The following is a 21497-nucleotide window of genomic DNA, read 5'->3' on the forward strand; positions in this document are numbered from 1 at the left end:
CACTGGAACCTAATGATGGCTCCAGTGCTGGGAGCTGTTTTACTGCTGGACATTTTAGCCCAAATATCCAGCTCCTTTGGGGGGCATTGTGGGTGGAGCTGCCAGGTGGTGGGTGGGGCTTCTGCACTGCCTTGCCCCCCACCCCCAGCTGCCCCATAGCCCTGGCTGGGGCCCTGGGGCCTCTCTCACCCCTGGTTCTGCCCCCCAGGCGCGGGAGCTGGAGATCTCGGTGTATTGGCGGGATTACCGCAGCCTCTGTGCCTTGAAGCACCTCAAGCTGGAGGATTTCCTGGACAACCAACGCCACGAGATCCACCTGGACCTGGAGCCCCAGGGCACCCTGCTAGCCGAGGTGATGCCTGCAGGGGGCGGGATCGGGATAAAAGGGAGGGGGAGCAGGCCCTGGGGGGAAGGAGTGGGGAGCAGTCCTGGGAAGGGGGAAGCAGGGAACAGAACCCGGGGTGAGGGGAACTGGCCGTGTCCCCTTCCCAACACCCATCAAGGTAAATTCACTGGCGTGGGGGGGGGAGCCCCTGGGCCCCTGGACTCCTCCATACACGGCCAGTCACCCCATGGGCTCGCTGGAGGGGGGCCTGTGCACTGGGGGGTGGGAGCTTCCCCATAGCCCTGGGGAACAGAGCAGTGTTGGGGGAGTGCAGTGACCTCACCCTGTCCTGGCCCCCCCCGCCCCGGGCCCAGCCCCTCACCCCGGTCTCTTGCCGCCCCAGGTGACCTTCTTTGACCCTGTCATCGAGCGCATCCCCAAGCTCCAGAGGCAGAAGAAGATTTTCTCCAAGCAGCAAGGTGCAGTCTCGGGGGGAGATGGGGGCAGGACCCAAATGCAGGGCCCACGCCCCGGGGTGGGGGGTCCTGCATGAGCTCCCCAGCCCAGAGATATGGGTGGGCATCGGGTGCCAACCTGTGTCCCCCTCCCCCATTGGGAACTGACACTGCCCCATATCCCCATTCCTCCTTGTGGGGGTGGGCTCTGCCCCTATGCCCCTCCCCCTTCCTTGGGGGCTGACACTGGGCTCTGCCCCATATCCCCCTAGGGGACGGGCACTGGGCACTGAAGCCTCTTGCTGCTGAGGCTCCAGGTTCGGCTGCATTCCCAGCCCTAAAGCAGATCTGGGGGGTGACTGGAGGTATGGGGGGGACCAGTCCCACCGTGACCTTTGATCCCCCAGGCAAGGCCTTCCTGCGCGCCCGTCAGATGAACATCGACATCGCCACCTGGGTGCGGCTGCTGCGGCGCCTCCTGCCCACCACCAGCTCCACCGGCGCCTACAGCCCCTCGGCCCACGTGCCCACCGGGCCCGGCTCTGAGGGCCACCATGGCCTGGCCAGGTGAGCCCCTGGGGGTCCCTGGGGCAGCGGGAGGAGTGGGGGGCTGGAGCTCACCGCACCTGGCATGGCCCCCTGGGGGGCTCATTCTGCCCTCGCTCTGGGGCCCGGACTGTGGGGGTTGGGCAGGGCCCCCAGGGACAGCCCCCTGCTGTGGAGGGATAGAGGGACAGGCCCCACACCCCCGGCAGGCTGGCCAAGCTGCCCCCCAGAGGGGTGATGGGGGGGGGCCCAGATCTGTGGGGCAAGAGCCCAGATACTGCCAGGAGCCTGGGGGTGCCTCACCGCCCAGCTGTGGAAAGGGGCAGGAGGTTTGCCCGGCCCGCCCCACAAATGCTTACAGGGGGGGATCACAAGGGGGCAGCTACCTCTTGTCGTCAGACCCACCAGCCCAGCTCCAGCTGCTCCGGGGATCTGGGGGGAGGGGACTATGGGGGGATCCCATGGGTCTTCCCCTCTGACCCCCGCCTTCCCTGCCCCGCAGAGACTTCTCCATCGAGAAGCTGAACCTGGACATTGATAAGCCGCAGCAGGAGCGGCCAGGCCAGCCGGCCGATGGCGGGGAGCGACCGGAGAGGGGCGCGCTGGTAAGACTCCCCCTGCCACGTGGGGGGCTGGTCCTGTCCCTTAGAGCAGCTCCAGGCAGCTGGGGGTTCAAGGCGCCAGCCCGGTGCCTAGAGCAGCTCCCAGGGATGGCGGGGATGGGCCGGGTCCCCGGCATCAGGCACAGAGAACCACCCATCGCCAGGCAGCAGTGCCAGACCCAGGGAACTGCCCACCCTAGGCTCCAGCACCAGCTATGGGGACCCAGCAGCCCACACCCAGCCCCACGGGGAACCAGTGCCAGACCCCGGGGCTCCCTGCAGTCAGAGCCCAGGGGAGGGAACGGGCCCGCTGCCGCCAGCGACTGGGGACCCGACTCTCGCTCCCTCCTGTCTGCCAGGGCTGCCATCAGCTGCGCCCAGAGTCCATGGGGATGGGCACCCTGATGATGAAGCAGGGGGTTGTAGATGGAGATTCCCTGCCTCATGGCTGGGCCCCTCTGTACCCCAGTGGGGAAGGATAGACCCTGCTGACCCCTCCAGCCTCTGGCACCACCCAGTGCTGCCATGGGATGGTGCTGCCATCTCAGCTCCCCCCCTACACCTGGTGCAGCGGGCAGTGAGGGGGCTGGGTGAGCACCTGTCTGCCTGACCCCCCACCCCCGTCTGTCCCCCAGAGCCCGCAAGCAGGAGATGAGGAGCTGGTGCCGGGAGGAGACACCCGAAGGCCTGGGAATAGCGCCCTGCACAGGTGAGGGACCCCTGCCCCCATGCTGCCCCCCATCTCCCCCACCCATGCCTGCCCAGCCCCAGAGACCACAGGGTCCCTCCCAGCCCCATTTACTGTCCCCCAGCCGCTGTCCCCCCACGCCCCTCACTGGAGGTTGCCCCCAGGGCAGGGGGAGACCCCTTCCCCCAGCCCTGCTCCAGCCTCCCAGCCACTCCGGGGACAAGGCTGGCAACAGAGCCCCACCCAGCTTGATACCTGCCACATGCCAAGCCCCTCCCCCACCTGCTGACCCCACCCCTGTATCACTGGCCCCTCCCCCACCTGCCAGCCCTGCCCCTCCATCACAAGCCCTTCTCCTGCCTGCTGACCCAATTCCTCCCCAACCTGCTGGCCCCACCCCTCCACACCCCCAGGCCTCTCCCCCACTTCCTGCCTTGCCCCCACACCCACTTGTCAGTCCCATTCCTGCCCCCAGAGCTGCCTCTTGGGACCCCTGCTGGCACTGTCACCCCATCCCCACGGTCCCACCCTGTCCCCCTCAGCCTCCACCAGGGGCTCTCACGGCCCAGAGCTGGCTGACAGAGGGGGTCGGGCTGTGGGGGGGGCAGGGGTGAAGCGAGCAGCCCCTCCCCTCCTGGGGCCCTTCTCTCCCCAGAGGGGGTGGGGATTAGGTGGGCACCATTCGCAGCCCCCCTTGCTCAGGGTTGGGCCGGGGGAGGGGTAAGGGGACTCCCTGCCCCATGGTGCGCAGGTCCCTCCCCGCCGCACACCGGCTGCCAGCCGCAGCGGTGCCCGGTTCTCACTCTGCCTCTGCCCCCCAGGACGACGCCTTTGACGCTGGATGACTTCAGGTTCCTGGCCGTGCTGGGACGCGGGCACTTCGGCAAAGTGAGTTTTGGACCCAGCCCCACCCCCCTAGCAATCCCCCAAAGATTCCCCCCCACTCATTCGTCTGCAGCCCCCACCACTGTGTGTGTGGCGGGAAGGCTAAAGTGCCCCCCACCCCATCCAGGCCCTTCCCAGCAGACAAGTGATTTGCACCCAGTCGTGCCATGAATCCTTGCCAGAGCTGGGGAGAAAACCCAGGAGTCCTGGCTCCCAGCCCCCTGCTCTCACCACTAGACCCCACTCCCCTCCCATGAACCCTGGCCCCCAGCTGCAGTGCGGCCCCTAACGCCGGCTATGTGTGGCTGCAGGTGCTGCTCTCCGAATACAGCCGCACAGGGGAGCTCTACGCCATCAAAGCCTTGAAGAAGGGGGACATTGTGGCACGGGACGAGGTGGAGAGGTGAGTGCCCGGCACCCCCCCCTCCCCCCCCCGGTGCCATGGAGATCCAGCCAGTCCCCTCTGGAGACCCCTGCTGGGGGCAGAGGGGCTGGGGGCCTGGGGAACCGTCTCCCTCACCCCACCCCTGCCTATGTCCCCCCTCCCCCGCAGCCTGATGTGCGAGAAGCGGATCTTCGAGACGGTGAATAGCTCGCGGCACCCGTTCCTGGTGAACCTCTTCGCCTGCTTCCAGACGCCCGAGCATGTCTGCTTCGTCATGGAGTACACGGCCGGCGGCGACCTCATGATGCACATCCACACAGACGTCTTCACTGAGCCGCGGGCCACGTGAGTGCGGGGCAGCCACGCGCCAGCCCACAGGGCCTTGCTGGCAGTCCCAGCATGTCTAGAACCCAGGAGTCCTGGCTCCCAGCCCCCTGCTCTAACCACTGGACACCACTCCCCTCCCAGAGCCAGCCTGGAACCCAGGAGTCCTGACTCCCAGCCCCCTGCTCTAACCACTAGACACCTCTCCCCTCCCAGGGCTAAGAATGGAATCCAGGAGTCCTGGCTCCCAGCCCCCTGCTCTAACTACTGGACACCACTCCCCTCCCAGAGCCGGCCTGGAACCCAGGGGTCCTGGCTCCCAGCCCCCTGCTCTAACCACTGGACACCACTCCCCTCCCAGAGCTGGCCTGGAACCCAGGGGTCCTGGCTCCCAGCCCCCTGCTCTAATCACTAGACACCGCTCCCCTCCCAGGGCTAAGAATGGAACCCAGGAGTCCGGGCTCCCAGCCCGCTCTTTCTCCCGCACTGGGCTGGGTTTGCTCTGTATGGCAGAGCCAGCAGGGAGGGGCTGCCCCAGCACAGGCTGTAGCATTGACACCCACCCCCGCCTCTATCGTCCCCTGCAGGTTTTACGCCGCTTGCGTCGTCCTCGGATTGCAGTTTCTTCATGAGCGCAAAATAGTGTACAGGTAAGAGACTCAACGGGGGAGGGGGGAACATTCCCTTGTCCAGCATGGGGCTCCCTGCTCTGCACCCTGCTGTACAGGTAGAGAAACTGAGGCACACAGCCGGGAAGAGATTTTGTGCATAGCTGGGAATAAACCCAGGAGTCCAGACTCCCAGCCCTCCCTGCTCTAACTACTAGACCTCAGTCCCCTCCCATAGCTGGTGATAGATCCCAGCAGTCCGGACTCCCTGCTGGCCTGCACAAACTGACCCTCGCACCCTCCTCCTTCAGGGACCTGAAGCTGGATAATTTATTACTGGACAAGGAGGGTTTTGTGAAGATCGCAGACTTTGGCCTGTGCAAGGAAGGTGGGTGCTGGGCACAGGGCAAGGGAGCGGGGTGGGGTACCAGGGGCAGTTAAGTGTGAGTGTCAAGATACTTTGCCACTGGGGCCCGTTAGGCAGCTGGGGGTCTCTGTGCCCGTTCCACCTGCTGCTGCAATGCAGCCACCTCTAGGGTGCAACATAGAAGCTGCTTATATGAGGGTGGCTCACCCTGTGCTGGAGTGCAGCCACTTCCGTGGGGGGACGTGGCAGCTGTAGGACTCAGAGGGGACGCAGCGCTTTGGGACAGGAAGTGAAGGAGAGGCGCGTATCTGGCTGCAGGGGGATGGAAGCGCCGTGCCCCCCGCTGAGCCGCTACCTCCACTCCCTGCAGCACAGCGCCCCCTGCTGAGCCCCCACCCCACCCTCTGCAGCGCAGCGCCCCCAAGTGCTGCACTGGAGTATTGGGGCCAGCCCTGCCTGAGGGGATAGTGCCCCCACCCCACCCCCTGCAGCGCAGTGCCCCCAAGTGCCACACTGGAGTATTGGGGCCAGCCCTGCCTGAGGGGATAGTGCCCCCACCCCACCCTCTGCAGCGCAGCGCCCCCAAGTGCCGCAGTGGAGTATTGGGGCCAGCCCTGCCTGAGGGGATAGTGCCCCCACCCCACCCCCTGCAGCACAGTGCCCCCAAGTGCCGCACTGGAGTATTGGGGCCAGCCCTGCCTGAGGGGATAGCACCCCCTGCTGAGCCTCCACCCCCTCTCTGGGAGCTCTCTCCATGCACTGACCCTGCTTAGCTTGGGGGCAGTCGAAGGGGGGGTAGTGGGGGCAGGAGCCTTGGTGGGTCTGTGGCCTCCAGGGAGCTGGGAGGAAGCCCCGGGCGTAGCCCCCACTCTACGAGGGGGGGGGTTGCTCAGTGCATGGGGGGGACCCCAGGTTTTAACCCTTTCCCCTCCCCGCTCAGGGATGGGCTACGGCGACCGCACCAGCACGTTCTGTGGGACCCCCGAGTTCCTGGCGCCCGAGGTGCTGACAGACACGTCCTACACCCGCGCCGTGGACTGGTGGGGGCTGGGCGTCCTGGTCTACGAGATGCTGGTGGGGGAGGTGAGTCGGGGGGCAGGGTCTTCTCCTGGGCCTTCACATGGCCACCCCAGGGCTGGTGGGGGTGGGGGAGGGCAGTTGGAGGGGCAGGTAGGTGGAGGAGGGGCCAGAGTGAGGACTAGTTCAGAGGGGTGCTCCCAGCAGGATGGGGGGTGGGTCTGAATGGAGGGAGGGGGTGTGGCTTGGGCTGGGGGAGGGGCTGGGTCTCAGGCAGGGGGCATGGGGTGGGGGGCACTTGGTTCAGGGTGGGGGACTGGGTCAGGGCTGAGGTGCGTGGGCTCAGGCCAGTGGGGTTTGGGGGGGCGCTCGGGGCAGGGTGGTGGCAGGTTTGCACTGGGGGTCGCTCTGAGCTGGGAGGACGTTGACCCACCCCCCCGGCTCCTTCCGCAGTCCCCATTCCCAGGCGATGACGAGGAGGAGGTGTTTGACAGCATCGTGAATGACGAGGTGCGGTACCCCCGCTTCCTGTCCACCGAGGCCATCGGCGTCATGCGCCGGGTGAGTGCGCCAGGCCTTGACCCCATCACACACACGCCAGGGCTGGGCCAGGGAACAGGGCAGCTTCCGAAGGGCCTGTTGGAGCAGGGGGTGGGCTCTGGGGGGAAGGGCCAGATGCCGGGGGGGGATGGGCACCGAGGGGAGGTTGGGGCCCTGCCCCCTGCATGGAGCAGCTCCTGCCCCTCCAGCATATGGCTCATCCGGTCAAGCCATCCACATGCTCCAGGGCTCTGCTCTGGGTGGGGATCAGGAAGGGTGGCTCAGTGCAGTGTCTGTGTTCCCCTGGGGATGGAGAGTGGGCGTGAGGGGTCTCCAGGGATGGAGAGCAGGGGCAGGGAGGGGTTCCTGGGGATGGAGAGTGGGGTGGGGGAAGGGTGCTGGAGGGTGACTGTGTCTCTGTCCAGCTCCTGCGCAGGAATCCGGAGCGTCGCCTGGGCTCCAGCGAGCGGGACGCCGAGGACGTCAAGAAGCAGCCGTTCTTCAGGGTCAGTCCCCACCCCCATGTTAACCCCCCTCCTTCTTCCCCAAACATCCTGCCCTGCAGCCATCCCCCCACTCCAGACAGAACAACCCTCCTCTGCAGCCCCCATCCCTGGCTACAGCCTGGCTCCTGCTGGGATGCCCCCTGTGGATGCTGGCACGGCCATGCCTGGCTCAGCCAGCAGGAGGCGATGCCCCCTCTCCCCATATCCAGGATGAAGTGCAGCCCCCTTGGTCTAAGATCATGTTAGACAACAGCGCCCCCTGGTGCTGCACGGGGGCATTGTGGCAGGGGAGAGCGCCCCCTGCTGTGCCTTCCATCCTGCAGCTGCCTTCTGCTGCCCAAGGCTTGGCCAGGGCCACCCTGGCCTAGCCTGGTGGAGGTTCCCAAGGGCAGGGCTAACTCCCAGTCTGGCTGCAGCCACCCCCACTCGCTCACTGCTCCGCTCCCCCACTCAGGTCATTGACTGGGAGGCCCTGCTGGCCCGGCGGCTCCCTCCCCCCTTCGTCCCCATCATCAAGGGGCGTGAGGACATCAGCAACTTCGACGAGGAGTTCACGGCCGAGGCGCCCGCGCTGACGCCGCCCCGCGAGCCGCGCCCGCTCACCGCTGCCGAGCAGGAGGCCTTCCGTCATTTCGACTACCTCGCGGACACCTGCTAGCCCAGGGGAGAGCTGGGCCGCGGGAACGGACGGAGGGTTTCCCACCAGCGCCCCCTGGACTCTGAAGGATTCACTGGGCGGGGAACCTGCCCGGATCTGTGCTCGGGGGGCAGTTTGGCTCCAAGGCTGCAGAAGCAAGACAGGGGAGGTGGATCTCTTGGAGTCTCTGCCAGGGACTGCTGCCCCCCAAGCCAACCAGCCCCGTCTGAGCCCCCGGCTGCCCCCTCTGCCCGTGACTTTCTCTTGGACCACTGTAGTTTTGCCAGCAAGCGGAGAGGGGGAACTCAGCGCTGGCCCTACCCTGGTTCCTACCCCCAGTCTGGGTCTGGGTCTGGCCCTGGCGCTGCCGTGGGTGAAAGGCCAAGCCCCACTCCCTGCTCCCAGAGGTGGGTGCAGCGAGAGGAGGGGTCTGTGCCCTGCATCCTGGGTGGGGGGAGGATGGGCACTGAGGGGAGGTGGGGGCAAGCTCGTGGGGATGGGGAGCTGCTGGTCCCTCGGGGCAAGTAGGGGCCACCCTGAGGGCAGAGGAGTGGCACCCAATGTTGGGTCCTGGGAGAGGACTGGTGGCCAGGTCCCAGAAGGGTGCCCAGGAGGGTCCCCCTCCCGCCCCTGCCATACAGTGACCCATGCCCCTGCCCCTCTCTGAGGCCCTAGAAACCTCCCCTGAGCTAGGGGGCTTTATGCCCCACAGGCCCCCATCCTACCGCAGCTCTACCCAGGGTTCAGCTGCCCTCTGCCCATGGCTCTGGGCCCATCTGCTCCCCCAGGGCCAGGCGAAGGTCAGCCTAGCCCTTTGCCTGAAGGCTCTGCCTCATATCATGGACCATCTGGAGCCAGGTGATGCAGGAGCTGGTGAGGGCAGCTGCCGCTGGGGCAGAGCATGGGGGATCCCTGACCTGGCACTGAAATGCAGCCACCTCTGGGGTGGGCTGTATCAGCTACTTAACAGCCACCAGCAACAGCGCAGAACAGTTTTAGGACTGGAGGGGAAGGGGGATCATATGGGGACTGTAGGCAGGTGGCAGGGGGCTGCCCCAAGGGGACTTTGGCCAGGAAGCTGGTGCTCCCACCCTGTCACTGGCCATGGGCTGGGCCATGTTTCTAAGAACACGGTGGCCAAACACCTGTCGGGGACGGTCTAGGTACCGGTGGCCCTGCCTGGGTGCAGGGTGCTGGACTTGACCTTGGGTTCTGCGATGACTGATCAGGGCTCCAGCTTTAGGGAGAGTGGAACCCCTCCCCGCAGCACAGCGCCCCCTAGTGCCACGCTGGTGTTCTAGGGTCAGCACTCACTGTGAAGGGAGAGCGCCCCTGCTGTGCTCCCCCACCCTGCTCCCAGTAGCACAGCGCCCCCTAGTGCTGTATGGGGGCACTGAGCCCCATCCCACTCCCTGCATTTTCCTTGTCTCTCACCTGTCTGACCGCACTCAGCACGATGTCTTAGCCCCCGCATTGCATGAAGGTTAGAGGGGCTGGAGCCACATCACCCCTGAGAAAGGGGAGCAGGCGGCTCCCTGGGTATGACTGGGGTGAGAGCTGGGGGCTGCTGGCCCCATGGGCAGGTCAGGCAGGCACAAGGGCTGAGGGCACAGCAGATCCACAGTGGCTGGGGGAAGGGATTCCCTGTGTACCCCCATCCCCAGGGATGTGGGGGAGGCCACTGTCTCTAAGCTCCCACCCACAGGGTGCTGCCCTGTCCTGCAGCACCTCCCCATGGGAGCTTCATGCACCTGCCTGCTGCTCCAGCCCCCGCTGAGCTGTGCCCCTCACCGCAGTGCCGGGGATGCAGGGAAGCGTTGCCACAACAGGGGCTGTTCTCATCCTGGTTGGCAGGAGTCGAGCCCATTGCTTATGAATGGGTGGGGGGGTCTAGTGATGGAGGTGGGGCTGGGAATCAGGACTCCTGGGTTCTGTTACTGATGGGGAAGAAAGAAGGGTCTAGTGGTTAAAGAGGGGCATATGGCCAGAAGTCAGGGTTCTGTCCTGGACCTAGGAGAGTGGGCTCTAGTGGTTAGAGCAGGAGGGGCTGGGAACCAGGATTTCCGGGTTCTGTTCCCGGCTCTGCCACTTACTTGCTGTGTGTGCCTGGCCGAGTCACTGTGTGCCTCAGTTTCCCCTTTAACATTCCCACCCCGGCCTGTCAGCCTTTGGGGTGTGGTCGCTCTGGCTCCAAGAAAAGGCTCAAGGTTACAGTCACCCCGCCGCCCGCCTGCCTTTTAACTACCTCTGTCCCCGCAGGGAAACCCCCGGGCTGTGTTCTGTGGGGCAAGAGGGAGCCAATCAGCTGCCTTTGTGGTATGAGATGTGAGTTGTAAATTATAGACCAGTTAAGCAAATGTTGCAGCCCAGCTGTCAGAGGCGTCTCATTGCAGGAGGCTAGAAGAGCCCTCAACGAAAGCAGCGCTGTGGGAAACCCTTCGGGAGCAGCAGCTGGGACTCAGGACTCCTGGGTTCCATGCCCAGCTCTGGGAGGAGAGTGGGGTCTAGTGGTTTGAGCAGAGGGGAGGGGGCTGTGAGCCAGAACTCCTGGGCTCAGTTCCTGCCGCTGCCACTGACCTTGGGCAAGCTTCCTGTGCCTCAGTTTCCCCACTGGTAACTTTGTGAGACTGATGCTCCCCTCCCCCTGGTTAAGAAGCACATTGAAGGCTGGGTAGGAAGCTCCCCACAATGGTGCTGAGAAGCTGCCAGACGGGACAAGCCGGAGGGACTGGGCAGCATGTGGGGGCACCATGGCTGGGCCCTCAACCTGCTGCAGACGGCCCAGGAACCAACGGAGGCACCTGGCCTCAGTGCAGCAGGGGTTAATACGGACCTGGTGAGTTCAGGGGAGAGGAGAATCCCATGGCAGGGATGGCAGCTGCAGCGCCCCCTTCTGGGGAACAGGGCAGTGCTGCAGTGGGCCTGGAGTTTATTTAGCTCGTCCAGGGCCCTGTGCCTGGCAGTTTGGGACAGGAAGTGGGGGAAATGCCCAAGTCCTGATGCTCCTATATGGGGATTGAGGGAGGCAGGGGGGATTCTCATGGAGGGAGCTGGAATGGAGCCTGGGCTCTGGGGGCTCTTTATTCAGCATGCCTGGCTAGGTTTGGGGTCTGTTCTGAGCAGTAGACCTACCAGCAGCACAGCGCCCCCTATCGCCCCACAGGAGCATTGGGGTCATCACTGACTGAGGGGAAATGCTCCCTACTGACCACAGCGTCCCCTAGTCCTGCTCTTGGGGATTGGATTTGGTGCTATCTGCAAGGGGAGAGCGCCCCCTACTGAGACTCCCTGTCCCTGCAGCACAGCGCCCCCTGGTGCTGCAATGGGGTAGTGGGTTCATACAGACAGAGACGAGAGCTCCCCGTACTGTCATCTGTCCAGCTCTCTGCTGACCCGCTCCACACGCCAGCAAATGCTTCAGCAGCCTCCTAAGTGTCCCACTCATCCCTGGTCTTCCACCCAGCACTTGGGGCATCATGGCACAAACGCTCAGGGCCACCTCCCCAGCGGGGCTAGTCGCCAGTTCTCCGTGGGTGCCCTAGACTGACACCAGCTGGGGATCATTGACACCACTCATGCAATGCTAAGTTACCTCCGCTGGGGCTCTGCCCCTCAGATGTGCTCCTGGGCCAGCGCTGCCAGCAACCAGCCATGTGGCTGCATTCCTGGAGCAAGTGGCCAGAGGCCATGGGGGCTGGGCAGAGGGGCCTTACCTCCCGCTAGTGTCTTGCCTCCAGACAGCTGAGCCCTGGAAGAGCTGCCCAGGATGTGGGGTGCACCTGCCTCTCCACCCACCACTGCGGAAGCCCACGCGGACCCTGAGCCCCCCTACTGCTGGAGGGTAGCCGCTGAGCTGGTCAGCCATGGGCTGGTCCTGAAAGCTCATTCATAGCAATCGAGGAGAAGGGATCATCGTGACCAGCTAGTCTGGCAGCTGCAAGGCTCAGCTCAGAGGTCTTGCAGCCCAGAGCTCTCTATGCCCCTGTTTTAGGCTGGGCTGGGGCACCTGGGGGCCCAGGCTGGGCTGGGCAGGGTTTTGCCCTCTCATGCATGTAACAGGCCCAGCATGCCTGTACTCAGCTATTAACTCCCAATGGCGTGATCCCTGGAGGGGGCATCTCATGGCACCCATGCTGGCCCAGAACTGCCTCCTTGTGTCTCCTGGCCTTGTCCTTAGCTCGTCCCTCGGCAGGAAGTGATAAAAGGCCTGATGCCGAGGTGATGGGCAGCGTGGTCTAAGCTAGCTCAGGGCTCAGAGGGAGGAGAAGAGAATCATGTTTCTTACAATGGTGCCGGGGGAAGGGACAATCAAGATCAGACCCCTGCTGGGGGTGCAAACACAGAACAGCAGACATTGGGATGGCTTCGTAGGGACACGGACACCCGCTGAGACAGCCCTCTCCCAAGGCACTTGCAATCTAAATCGACACAACAAAGGTTAGGGGACAGGTGTAACCTACCAGCCCTGCCCTCAGTCCCCAAGCCTGGTATGAGCCAGATGTTTGGGCTAAAATTATCAATGGTTAACACTCTGGCCATTTTGGCTGTCGTTGTTAGGGACCAGAGTTAACACCAACTAAGATGGAGCATGGCTCAGTCATCATTGTGATGAGTCCATAACGGCTGGAATCTGGAATTCTGCAGAAATCAATGGAGAAGCCAGAGAAGAGATGAGCCGGCAGCCTATAGCACCTCCTACTGGCTTATCCCTGAGCCACACACCAATGAGTAAGGGGACATCCAGCATTGCTAAGCCCAGGCATTTTAAAATCCCGAGTCACCCCCCTCCCCCTCCCCCTCAAATTGCAAGATGGGCCTAAAATGTCATGAGATTATTTTAAACAATAAACGGGGTGTGGGGTGCCAAATATATTTTCCATTCAAATGACTTTGTTTAACACATATTGGCTTTTTGATGAAAACTTGGGAAAACCCTACAACAAAATTTTGCCCCAAACTTTAAAAACATATTTTAAATTTGTCCCCAGGAAAACAATTCTGGCTTGTTCTAACCCACGGCTCAGTTTATTCTGGTCTCAGTTCAGAGCCTGTTGGGATCACATTGTATTAGTTAGTTAGTAGGTGTATTATGGTAATGCCTAGGCACCCTAGTCAGACCAAGACCTGGTGCTCGATGCTGTACGTTATTAGGTGTATTACAGTAGTGCCTAGGTGTCCTAATCATGGGCCAGGAGCACATTGTGCCAGGTGCTGTACAAATACAGGCCAGGAAGACAGTCCCTGGCCCAAGTAGCGGCATCTCCCTGACCCCAGGACCTCTGCCCGCCCCCATCCATCAAAGGTCCCTGTGTCACCACATGGGGGGCGCTAGAGCTGCTGAACCAAATGGTTGGGAAAAAATTTCCACATGGGCTAAATGGCCTTTCCCCCCACTTGTGTGGTTTTAGACTCCCCAAGTTCACCTGAAGCAGATACCTGGTGGGGGATGTTTTGTCCCAAACAATGAAACTTTAGCAAAGTTCTAAGCAGCTGAAAATGGAAACCTTGGGCAAAAACATAGCTCCAGGCAGCGCTACTAGAGCTGTTCTATTAGTGGAATAATTGTGTCCACACGGGGTCTTTGCCCTGCTTTTGCAACAGGTCTGATCCAACTCCCAAGGAAATCAACAGCAAAACTCCCACCCACATCTAAACGGATGGAGCTAGAGCAGGAGACCAGCTGTGTCTTGCTCAGGCTGGTCTGGCCCTTTAAAGAAGGTGGGTTTAGCCCACCCCCACCTGTAGTTAATTAGCTGCCCCCCACAGGTGATGGGTTTGAGAGTGGGGCAGCACAGAGCCTGAGATAAGAGGCCACCAAGTCAGGTGGTCAGAGAGACACAGCAGACCTGCAGAGAGCAGGTAGGGGCCTACAGAAGCTGGATTCTGGGGCAAGGGAAAGAATCAGTTTGCTTTGATTTCTCCTGCCTTGTTCTGGAGCATGAACCCCTTGCTGAAGAATGGGGCTGAAATCCTGCTACTGCTGGGGTGGGTTTATGTGTGCCCTGGTCCCACTGGCCTGCTGTAGGGCTGGGGTGCCCCTCAGCCCTGGGTCTGTATCAGTTTAGAGTCACCTAAGTCTTTGGCCTCAGTGTGGGGTATTGGGGGGGGGTGGGATTTAATGGGCTGTACTATACAGGGGGCCAGCGTAGATGATTAAATAATCCCTTCTGGTGTCAATTCTATGAAACGCCCCTTCATGTATGGGGGTAAAAGGCTTTGCTGCAGAAACAAATCCCAGGACTCCAGCATCTGGGGCTTTATGGGGCAGAGCTGGCTCCTCTGGCCAGAAAAATGTTCCTTGGATGAAACTGATGCTTTGGCAGGACTGGGTTGAGGCAGCTGAAATGTTGAAGGGCCAGAAGGAACCACTCAGATTCCTTGTTTGTAAATTAGTCTGGTAGAAATATTTTTAGTAACCCCCCGCCCCACACAAAAAAAATTCAGCATGGCCAGTTGTGATTTTTACCATAATGACAGGTGCTCCTCAACCCAGAGCAACAGCTAGAACAGATTCTAATTGTGCTTTAGGAAAGAGTGTGATTCTTCTGGCTCCTTTCCACATTTTTGGTCCCATGTGGAAGGAAAACAAATGTTTTTTTTTCTGTGAAGTGGCAGTTCTGTCTCCTGCCCACGGCCCCTGCAGGGGGTGTCAGGGTCAGGGACACCCTGAGCACTCACAAGGAGGGTCAGGGTGGGCAGCCTTGGGGATGTCCCACTTTGTGGCCCCCCCCCTCCCCCGGGGGAGCTGCTCCCTGCCCCCACACATGGTCCCTGGACAGGGGATGACAATCCAGGCCCCTCAGTGCAGCTTCTGCAGAGGGGGAGGAGTGGGGGGCGGCTGTAAGGGCTGGGCCCCTTAGCAAGGGGGTCCCTGCTGCAGACACCCCCCGCCCTTGATTTGCTCTTCTCTGCCTGCCAAGGCCCCGCCCTCTCCTTTGGGACGCGCGGGCCACGCCCCCTCCTTTGGCCCCGCCCCTGACGGGAGCGGCAGTTGGAAGGGGCCCGCGCGCGAGGCGCAGGAGGCGGAGCAGGTGAAGGGGAGGGGAACCAACCGTCACATGGCCCCGCCCCTATCGCTTTGTCCCGCTCCAAAGCTGCCCTGCGCCCCGCCCCCAAGGTCATAGCCCCGCCCACCCTCCCTGCGGTCTGACCCCCGTGAACCCCCCCACGCCCGTTACACCGACGGGGAAACTGAGGCAGTGAGGTTAACACTTTCTCAAGCAGCCACTTACCTGGGGGGCCAGATGCCCCCTCCCCCTGCCCAGCTCCTTGTCACTGGGGCACCTAGCCCGGAGCTGGGGCTGCTCCCACAATCGGGCACAGCGCCACCCTGGCCCCCTGCAGGAGGTGGCCTAGATGGGCCCTAACAGGGGTCCCCCGCTACAGGGCCCTGGCCTTGGGGCTCCTGGGCACACCTGCCCCCAGCTGGGGGCTTGTACCAAGGCCCCTTGCAGCTGCGATGGGGTGTGGGGATGGGCCGGGGGGCAGGAGGGTTGGCAGCACCTCTGGGTGATCCTGAGACTGCCAAAGCAGGGGGCAGGTGAGGGCCTGTCCCCCCTTCCCCACCTAGGGCAGGGCCTGATCCCTCTCAGGTATTCTCCACAGCCAGGGCGAATCCGGCTTGAGGGCACCTCTATCTGGAATGGGAGTGTCTGGACGGGGGGCTAATCTGGTTTGAATTCGCCCTGTTAGCTAATTCAGATTATCTTCCCCGTGTAGACAAGGCCTTCACCCCCCCTAGTTGGCGCGCTCTCCACTGCCCTTGGGAGACGCACGGGGGACTGGCGGCATCAGGCTGGGAGGCCAAGTAACCCGCTCTCCTGGCCGGTCCCTTCAGGTAATGGCTGCTCCCCGGTGGGGGCAAAACCCACGGCCCCCTGCCCCAGCCTCAGCGGCTCCCTCTCTTGCAGACGCCGAGCTGGGACCCCGGGATGGCAGGCAAGCAGGGGTACAGTGGCACCTTCTGCCCAGAGGGCTCTGCCAAGGCCCAGTGCTTTAGCCCAGGCAACGCGGCGAGCCTGGCTCCCTGCAGCCCTGAGCGCGGCCTCTTCTCTTCGCCCGCGGCTGAAGCTCGCTGGCTGAGCTGCCCGGCACCGCAGGCCGCGTCCCCGACCCACGAGAACCTCACGCTGGAAGAGCTGCTCACCCCTGTCACGGAGAAGCTCAAGTACCTGCTGAAGAAAGCAGAGGATTTCCAGACATACCTGCTCTACAGGTGTGGGGGGTGGGGGCGCCTGGCATTGGAGGGGGCTGGCATGAGGGGATGTGGGGGGGGTGACTGGCAGAGGGGAGGGCACCTAGCATGGGGGCAATGGGGAGGGGAGGGTGTATGGCAAAGAAGTGGGCCAACAGTGAACGGGGGGACAGTGGGGTAAGGGGATTGGTATTAAGGGGGCAGTAGTGGTGGGGCAGTGGGGAGAGAAGGGGCTGGCATGGGGGGTAGAGGTGATGGGAGGGGGAAGCCTGGCGCAGAGGGGAGAGAAGGAACTGGCATGAGGGGTAAAGGTGGGGGCAGTAGGGGGAGGGGGAAGCCTGGCACAGAGGGGGCAGTGGGGAGTGAGGGAGCTGGCATGGGGGGCAGCGGTGGGAGGCAGGGTTAAGGGGAAACCTGGCACAGAGGCAGCAGTGGTTGGGGGCAGTGGGGAGAGACAGGGCTGGCATGAGGGCAGAGGTGGGGGGAGTGAGGTGAGGGGGAAGCCTGGCACAGATTGGGCCGTGGGGAGAGATGGGGCTGGCAGGGGAGGTAGGGGTGGGGGGCAGTGTTAAGGGGAAACCTGGCACAGAGGGGCAGTGTAGGGGGGCAGTGGGGAGAGAGGGGGCTGATGTGGGGGGGGCAGATGTAGGGGCAGCTTGGCAGCAGGGTGGGGGCGGTGGGTCAGTTCAGCTCCACCCCATCCCGGGCAGCTCTGTGTGCTGAAGGGAGGGGTCCAGGTAGCACTGAGCTGGGCAGAGCGGCTGACGTTGGCGAGGAGGCTGGGAACGCAGGGGAGGATGGACCCAGGATGGGCTGGAGCCCGCACTGGATCAGACAGTGCTGGGCAGGATTAATGCCCGACCAAGCGGGCACCCCCTTCACAGCATCTCTCAGCCAGTCTACCATGCACAGCTTCTGCTCTGGGCAGTGCCATGCCGGAATTCCAGCTGTCCTGCTGAGGGGCCAGGGGCTCATCTGGGCAGTACCCCACGTGGTGGGGAGGCCATGCCCCGCAAGTGGTCTGCCCTCCAGGGGAAAAGGGGAATTCACCAGTCACCTCTGATCTGACCCAGCCGGGAGCGGAGGTTCCAGGAGCCACCTTTGCCCGCTGGAAGAGACCGGTCTGTATCAAACAGGAGCTGTGGGTGCCCAGCTCTCTGCCAGGGGGCTCGTGGGCACTCTGAGCCCCAGGGCAGAATGGGGAGTGGTGTTGGTGCGGTACCCCCTGGAGACGCAGAACTCGCAGCTCCCCAGGGCCTGGAGTGGGCCAGTGAGGAGCCAGGGAGCAGTAGGGGGCGCTCTTGTCCTGCAGTCACTGCTGACCCACATGCCCCAGCCTGGCGCTGGGGCCCTGTGATTCAGGGTGGGGGGTCTCCACTTGCCGTCGGTGCCAACGAGCCTCCTCTGGCCCCTCGTGACCGGGTGCCCGCTGCCTTTCCAGCAGGGACAGGATGCAGAAGGAGCAGTTTGCCAAGGCCGTGCCCACCTTCCTGCAGATGTGCCAGCCCTACTTCGAATACCTGGAGTCCACCGCCCGCAGCTACAACTCTGGCCTGGGCGCCATGCAGGCGTCCGTGAGCAAGAGGGTGAGTGAGCCAGGGGGTGGGATCACAGACGCCTGCATAGAAGTTTGGGGGGGAGTGGGGTGCATCTGCCCCACATCAGGGACAAAAGGTCACCTGCCTTCTCTACACTCCTGTTAAAGGTGTCGGATGGGGTGGAGGAGGCTGGGAGTCAGAACTCCTGGGTTTTACCCCCAGCTCTGGGAGGGGAGGGGAGTCTAATGGTTAGAGCAGGGGTGCTGGGAGTCAGGACCCCCAGCTCAGAGCTAACTGACACGTACCTTGGATGTGACGTTGTCATGCATTTGAGTGCAGGCTCCAGGAGCAGAACCGAAGGCTGAGGGTGATATACTGGGCCAGAGGGCGTGGGGCAGTGGTGGTGGTGGGGGCATTGTGCAGGGGGGGGCTAGGAGTTCAAGGGGGGGCTAGGTAGCTGGGCATAGTGTGGGGCGTGGCCGGGGGGGGACGGGGCAGGGCTTGGCTGGGGTGTCGTCTGGATCACTGTTGGGTCCAGCGAATAGTACCTGTCCTCCAGCCAGGCTCTGTTGGGGGGTAGAAGGGGCCAGGTTACCAGCCTGCCCTAGACACGCTGGGCCGGGATGCCTGGAGGCCGGTGGCTGGCAGGATCCAGGAAGCTGCCAGCGGGCTCAGTGACTTGACAAGGGGTGGCAGCCCTCCTGGGAGTAAGACCAGGAAGGGGACTGGGCTGCCCATCCTGGGAAGGCTTCCTTGTGACTCCACCTGCCCCTCACCCCGGCATCAGGGCAGCCCCGACACCCAAGCTGTTGCTTGTGACTGAATGCTGACTCTCGGGGTCCCGCCCTGCCTGGTGCTAGGGGACACCCTCCCCTTCCAGGGTCCTACCCTCGGCTCAGTGCCAGGCCCTCACCCAGAGGCTCCCGGTGTTTCTCCCCTGCAGCTGCTGGAGATCTCAGAGCAGCTGGCGTTGCGACTGGAGCAGCTGGTGCTGATGTACGCCTCCTTCAGCTTCGTCTCCCTGGAGGACACCGACCCCTTCGGGTATGTGTGGGTGGGGGGCGCTCAGCAGGGGGCGCTGTCCCTTCGCAGTCAGCAGAGACCCCTGTACATCCTTAGGGGGCGCTGTGCTGCAGGGAGTGGGGTGGGGGGGCTCAGTAGGAGGAGCTCTTCCTTTTCAGTCAGCCCCAATGCCCCTATGCAGCGCTAGGGGGCGCTATGCTGCAGGTGGCAGAGGAAGCCGGCCCCTCCACGGCTCCCCCCGCTGGAGAGGGGGCTTTTACCCCATCTGTTTCGTTTTTCTCCCCCTCCCCCAGCGTCTCATGCTTCTTCTGCGGCCGCTTCTGGCTGAGCGAGTGGCGCCAGCTCTCCATCTTCCGCTTCTGCATCTCCGCGCCCTATACAGCCGCCCACCTGCCCCGCAACCTCTACAAGAAGATGCGCTGGAACCTGGACGTTCTGGAGGAGGGGGCAGGTGCCGGGGGGCGGCGCCGGGGGCACCGCACTGAGTAGTGAGCTGCTGGGCCCTGGGAGTGGGGCCTGGGCCTGAGGGAGATTTGATGTTGAGCTGCAGCGATTCAGCCGAGCCCCGGGCTTAGGGGGCAACCCCACCCCCCATCCCTTCCTGCCTCATTGGCAGGGACCTAGGGGCGTCTGTGGTGGGAGGGCAGCAGGGAGCTCAGGTATAGATGGGGGAGATGGAGGGGTTCACCTGGCCCCCCCATTGGGCACTGTGGGCCCCCCTGACTAGCGCCCCTTCCCTCTGCCAGGCATCTCCCCCAATCCCCAATTTATCCCTGCTCCCTGCAGGCTCCTCCCCAGCCCCGCTGCCCCAGATCGTCTCCGGGGGGGGGGCTTTGCCCCAGTCCGACACCCCACCGACCTTCACCCCCAAATTTTGTTGCAGCTACTTCCTTTGCTTCCGGGACACGGGCAGGGAGAACACCGTCAAGATGCAGAAGCTCTGGTCCATCGGGCGCTGGGTGCCCCTGGACCCCGATGCAGAGCACTCTTCCGACGTCCTGCAGTGGTGAGCGCCGGGGTGTGGGCCAAGGGGCTGTGGGGCAGGGAGGGGGTTCCTGACTGCAGCAGTGAGAGGTGGGGAGCTGCCATGGGGTGTGGGGGGTTTGCTGTCAGTCCCAGTGATGTGGTCCGGCCCAGTTGACCCCAGGTCCCCATGACCCTGTCTCCACCCGAGACCCTCCCTGCGGAGGCAGCACCCAAACCCATCCTGCTGCAGGCACCGTGGGCTGAGCCTTGAGTGACCCTGGACCAGGGAACAGAGTAGCGCCCCCTCCTGCCAGGGCTGACACAGGGGCCCTGGGGTTGGGGTCTGACAGCCAGGTGGGTGAGGGGCAGCCGGAGGGCTCAGGAGACAGGGAGGGGCGGGGAGAGCAGTGGCTGGGTGGATCGAAGCAAGGACAAGCTGGGTGCTTTGACTGGGTTGGGTGCCCCTGGCAGTGGGTGGGTGTGGTCCTGGCAGGGTGTGGGGGCCTGGCTGGCTCTGGGCAGGGCAGGGTGCGCCTGGGCAGGGGTTGGCTGGGTGCTGGCTGGCCTGGGCGCCCCGGGCCTGGGCAGAGGCTGTAACGTGCCCCTCGCTCTCCTTGCAGGGTGCTGTGCAAACAGCCCACGGGTGACTTCCAGCCACTGCTGACCATCGGTTTCGAGGAGCCCTCGCACACCCTGGCCACCGACCTGCTGGTGCAGATCCTGAGCGCCCCGGCCTGCGCGCCCCTCCCCTGCCCTGGCGCCAGCAGGGAGCCCTTACACTGGGGCAGCCCGGGGGGGCAGGGACAGTAGCACAGCCCCCGTGTGGCTTCCTGGGGCGCAGGGGGCAAGTGCTGGCTACTTGCCTCCTGCTGGGCCCCTCACCCTGGTGTCAGGGCAGCCCCGACACCCAAACAGGCCCATTGTATTTTAACTGACCACTGGCTCTTTTAAAACTCCTCTGATTCTAGGCCCAGGAGGGTCCTTAGCGAGGGGAGGCGGCTCAGCCCTGACTCCACTCCCCCCTTGGGGCTGAAGGGCAGGCTAGGGACCCATCTCTGCAGAGTTCACCCCACTGCCTCTAGAAGGGCTGATGCCCTGGGAGGGGTGGGGCAGCTCAGCCCCAGTGGGGTAGTGGGGGCAAAAGAGACAAGGGTTGGGGCTGCTGGGTCCATAAACCCTCCCCTGAAAAAGCCCCAACCAGGGGCTGGATCCCTGCTGTTAATGCAGAACAGGGGGTCTCCACAGGCTCCCCTGATCTGGGGGCAGCCCCATAATCCCACCCCAGGCCCCATCTGCCGGGGTTTTGTCTCCCTCCCCCTCCTGTTCCTCAAACTTGCTGGGCCCTGAGAATCCTCCTCCCCCACCCCCACCCAATGTGCACAGAGCACCATGGGGTCCCCTCCCCCACCCAAATTTGAGCTGGAGGCCCCCCTCCCCTGATCTCCACAGAGCCCTGTGCAGGGGTTCCCCCTCTCCCCAACCCAAGTGCAATTCTTATTTATAACCTTGTGCTTTTGCAATAAAAGTTTGGTTCTTGGCACTGGGAAGGCTGCTGGGCTGACTGGCTTGGGGTGGGGGGCGGGGGACTGGCTGGGTCTGGCAGCGTGTGGGGAGAAGGCTTGAAGCGGCACAGCCTAGTGGACTCTGGAGACCTGAGCTCCATTCCCACCTCTGCCACTGAACTGCTGAGTGATCTTGGGCAAGTCTTGTCCCCTCCCTGTGCCTTAGTTTCTCCATCTACAGCACAGGAATAATGAGCCTGAGCTCGTGTGTGCAGTGCTTTGAGATCTATGGCTGGGAAGCGCTAGGTAAGAGATGGATGATGCTATTATTCTGGGGTAGGAGGGAGAGTGGGCCCAGCGCCCCCACCATTGGGAACACCCTGATGGCC

General features: G+C 63.4%; 2 protein-coding genes across 7 annotated transcripts in view; both read left to right on the top strand.

Annotated features, from left to right (window-relative positions):
* The window catches only part of PKN1 (protein kinase N1), a 47584-nt gene extending 37163 nt beyond the window's left edge, over nucleotides 1-10421 (top strand). Inside the window, exons 9-22 of one of the 2 annotated variants that reach the window (XM_044994496.1) lie at nucleotides 209-352; nucleotides 729-804; nucleotides 1188-1347; nucleotides 1829-1931; nucleotides 2564-2637; nucleotides 3438-3504; nucleotides 3813-3904; nucleotides 4055-4231; nucleotides 4798-4860; nucleotides 5130-5206; nucleotides 6126-6268; nucleotides 6656-6763; nucleotides 7168-7248; nucleotides 7703-10420. In XM_044994496.1, the coding sequence (XP_044850431.1) occupies nucleotides 209-352; nucleotides 729-804; nucleotides 1188-1347; nucleotides 1829-1931; nucleotides 2564-2637; nucleotides 3438-3504; nucleotides 3813-3904; nucleotides 4055-4231; nucleotides 4798-4860; nucleotides 5130-5206; nucleotides 6126-6268; nucleotides 6656-6763; nucleotides 7168-7248; nucleotides 7703-7906 (1569 nt within the window). In that variant the 3' untranslated portion in view covers nucleotides 7907-10420. Of the gene's footprint in view, nucleotides 1-208; nucleotides 353-728; nucleotides 805-1187; nucleotides 1348-1828; nucleotides 1932-2563; nucleotides 2638-3437; nucleotides 3505-3812; nucleotides 3905-4054; nucleotides 4232-4797; nucleotides 4861-5129; nucleotides 5207-6125; nucleotides 6269-6655; nucleotides 6764-7167; nucleotides 7249-7702 lie in introns of both variants that reach the window. The other variant, XM_044994495.1, reaches the window with a different exon arrangement.
* A 2055-nt stretch (nucleotides 10422-12476) lies between these two features.
* On the top strand, nucleotides 12477-21113 carry C20H19orf67 (chromosome 20 C19orf67 homolog). 5 transcript variants are annotated; one of them, XM_044994551.1, is made up of 8 exons: nucleotides 15040-15089; nucleotides 15605-15722; nucleotides 15796-16100; nucleotides 17521-17665; nucleotides 18561-18661; nucleotides 18934-19128; nucleotides 19524-19646; nucleotides 20227-21112. In XM_044994551.1, the coding sequence occupies exons 3-8, from the start codon at nucleotides 15817-15819 to the stop codon at nucleotides 20414-20416; spliced, it is 1038 nt and encodes a 345-aa protein (XP_044850486.1). In that variant the 5' UTR covers nucleotides 15040-15089; nucleotides 15605-15722; nucleotides 15796-15816; the 3' UTR covers nucleotides 20417-21112. The 5 variants fall into 5 exon arrangements, with proteins under 5 accessions (XP_044850485.1, XP_044850487.1, XP_044850483.1 ...); XM_044994550.1 differs by lacking the exons at nucleotides 15040-15089; nucleotides 15605-15722 and adding an exon at nucleotides 12477-12613; XM_044994552.1 differs by lacking the exons at nucleotides 15040-15089; nucleotides 15605-15722 and adding an exon at nucleotides 13631-13744 and having other exon boundaries at nucleotides 17524-17665; nucleotides 20227-21113.
* The last annotated feature ends 384 nt before the right edge of the window (nucleotides 21114-21497 follow it).

This window comes from Mauremys mutica, chromosome 20 (assembly GCF_020497125.1).
Source record: "Mauremys mutica isolate MM-2020 ecotype Southern chromosome 20, ASM2049712v1, whole genome shotgun sequence".
Classification (NCBI taxonomy): domain Eukaryota; kingdom Metazoa; phylum Chordata; order Testudines; family Geoemydidae; genus Mauremys; species Mauremys mutica.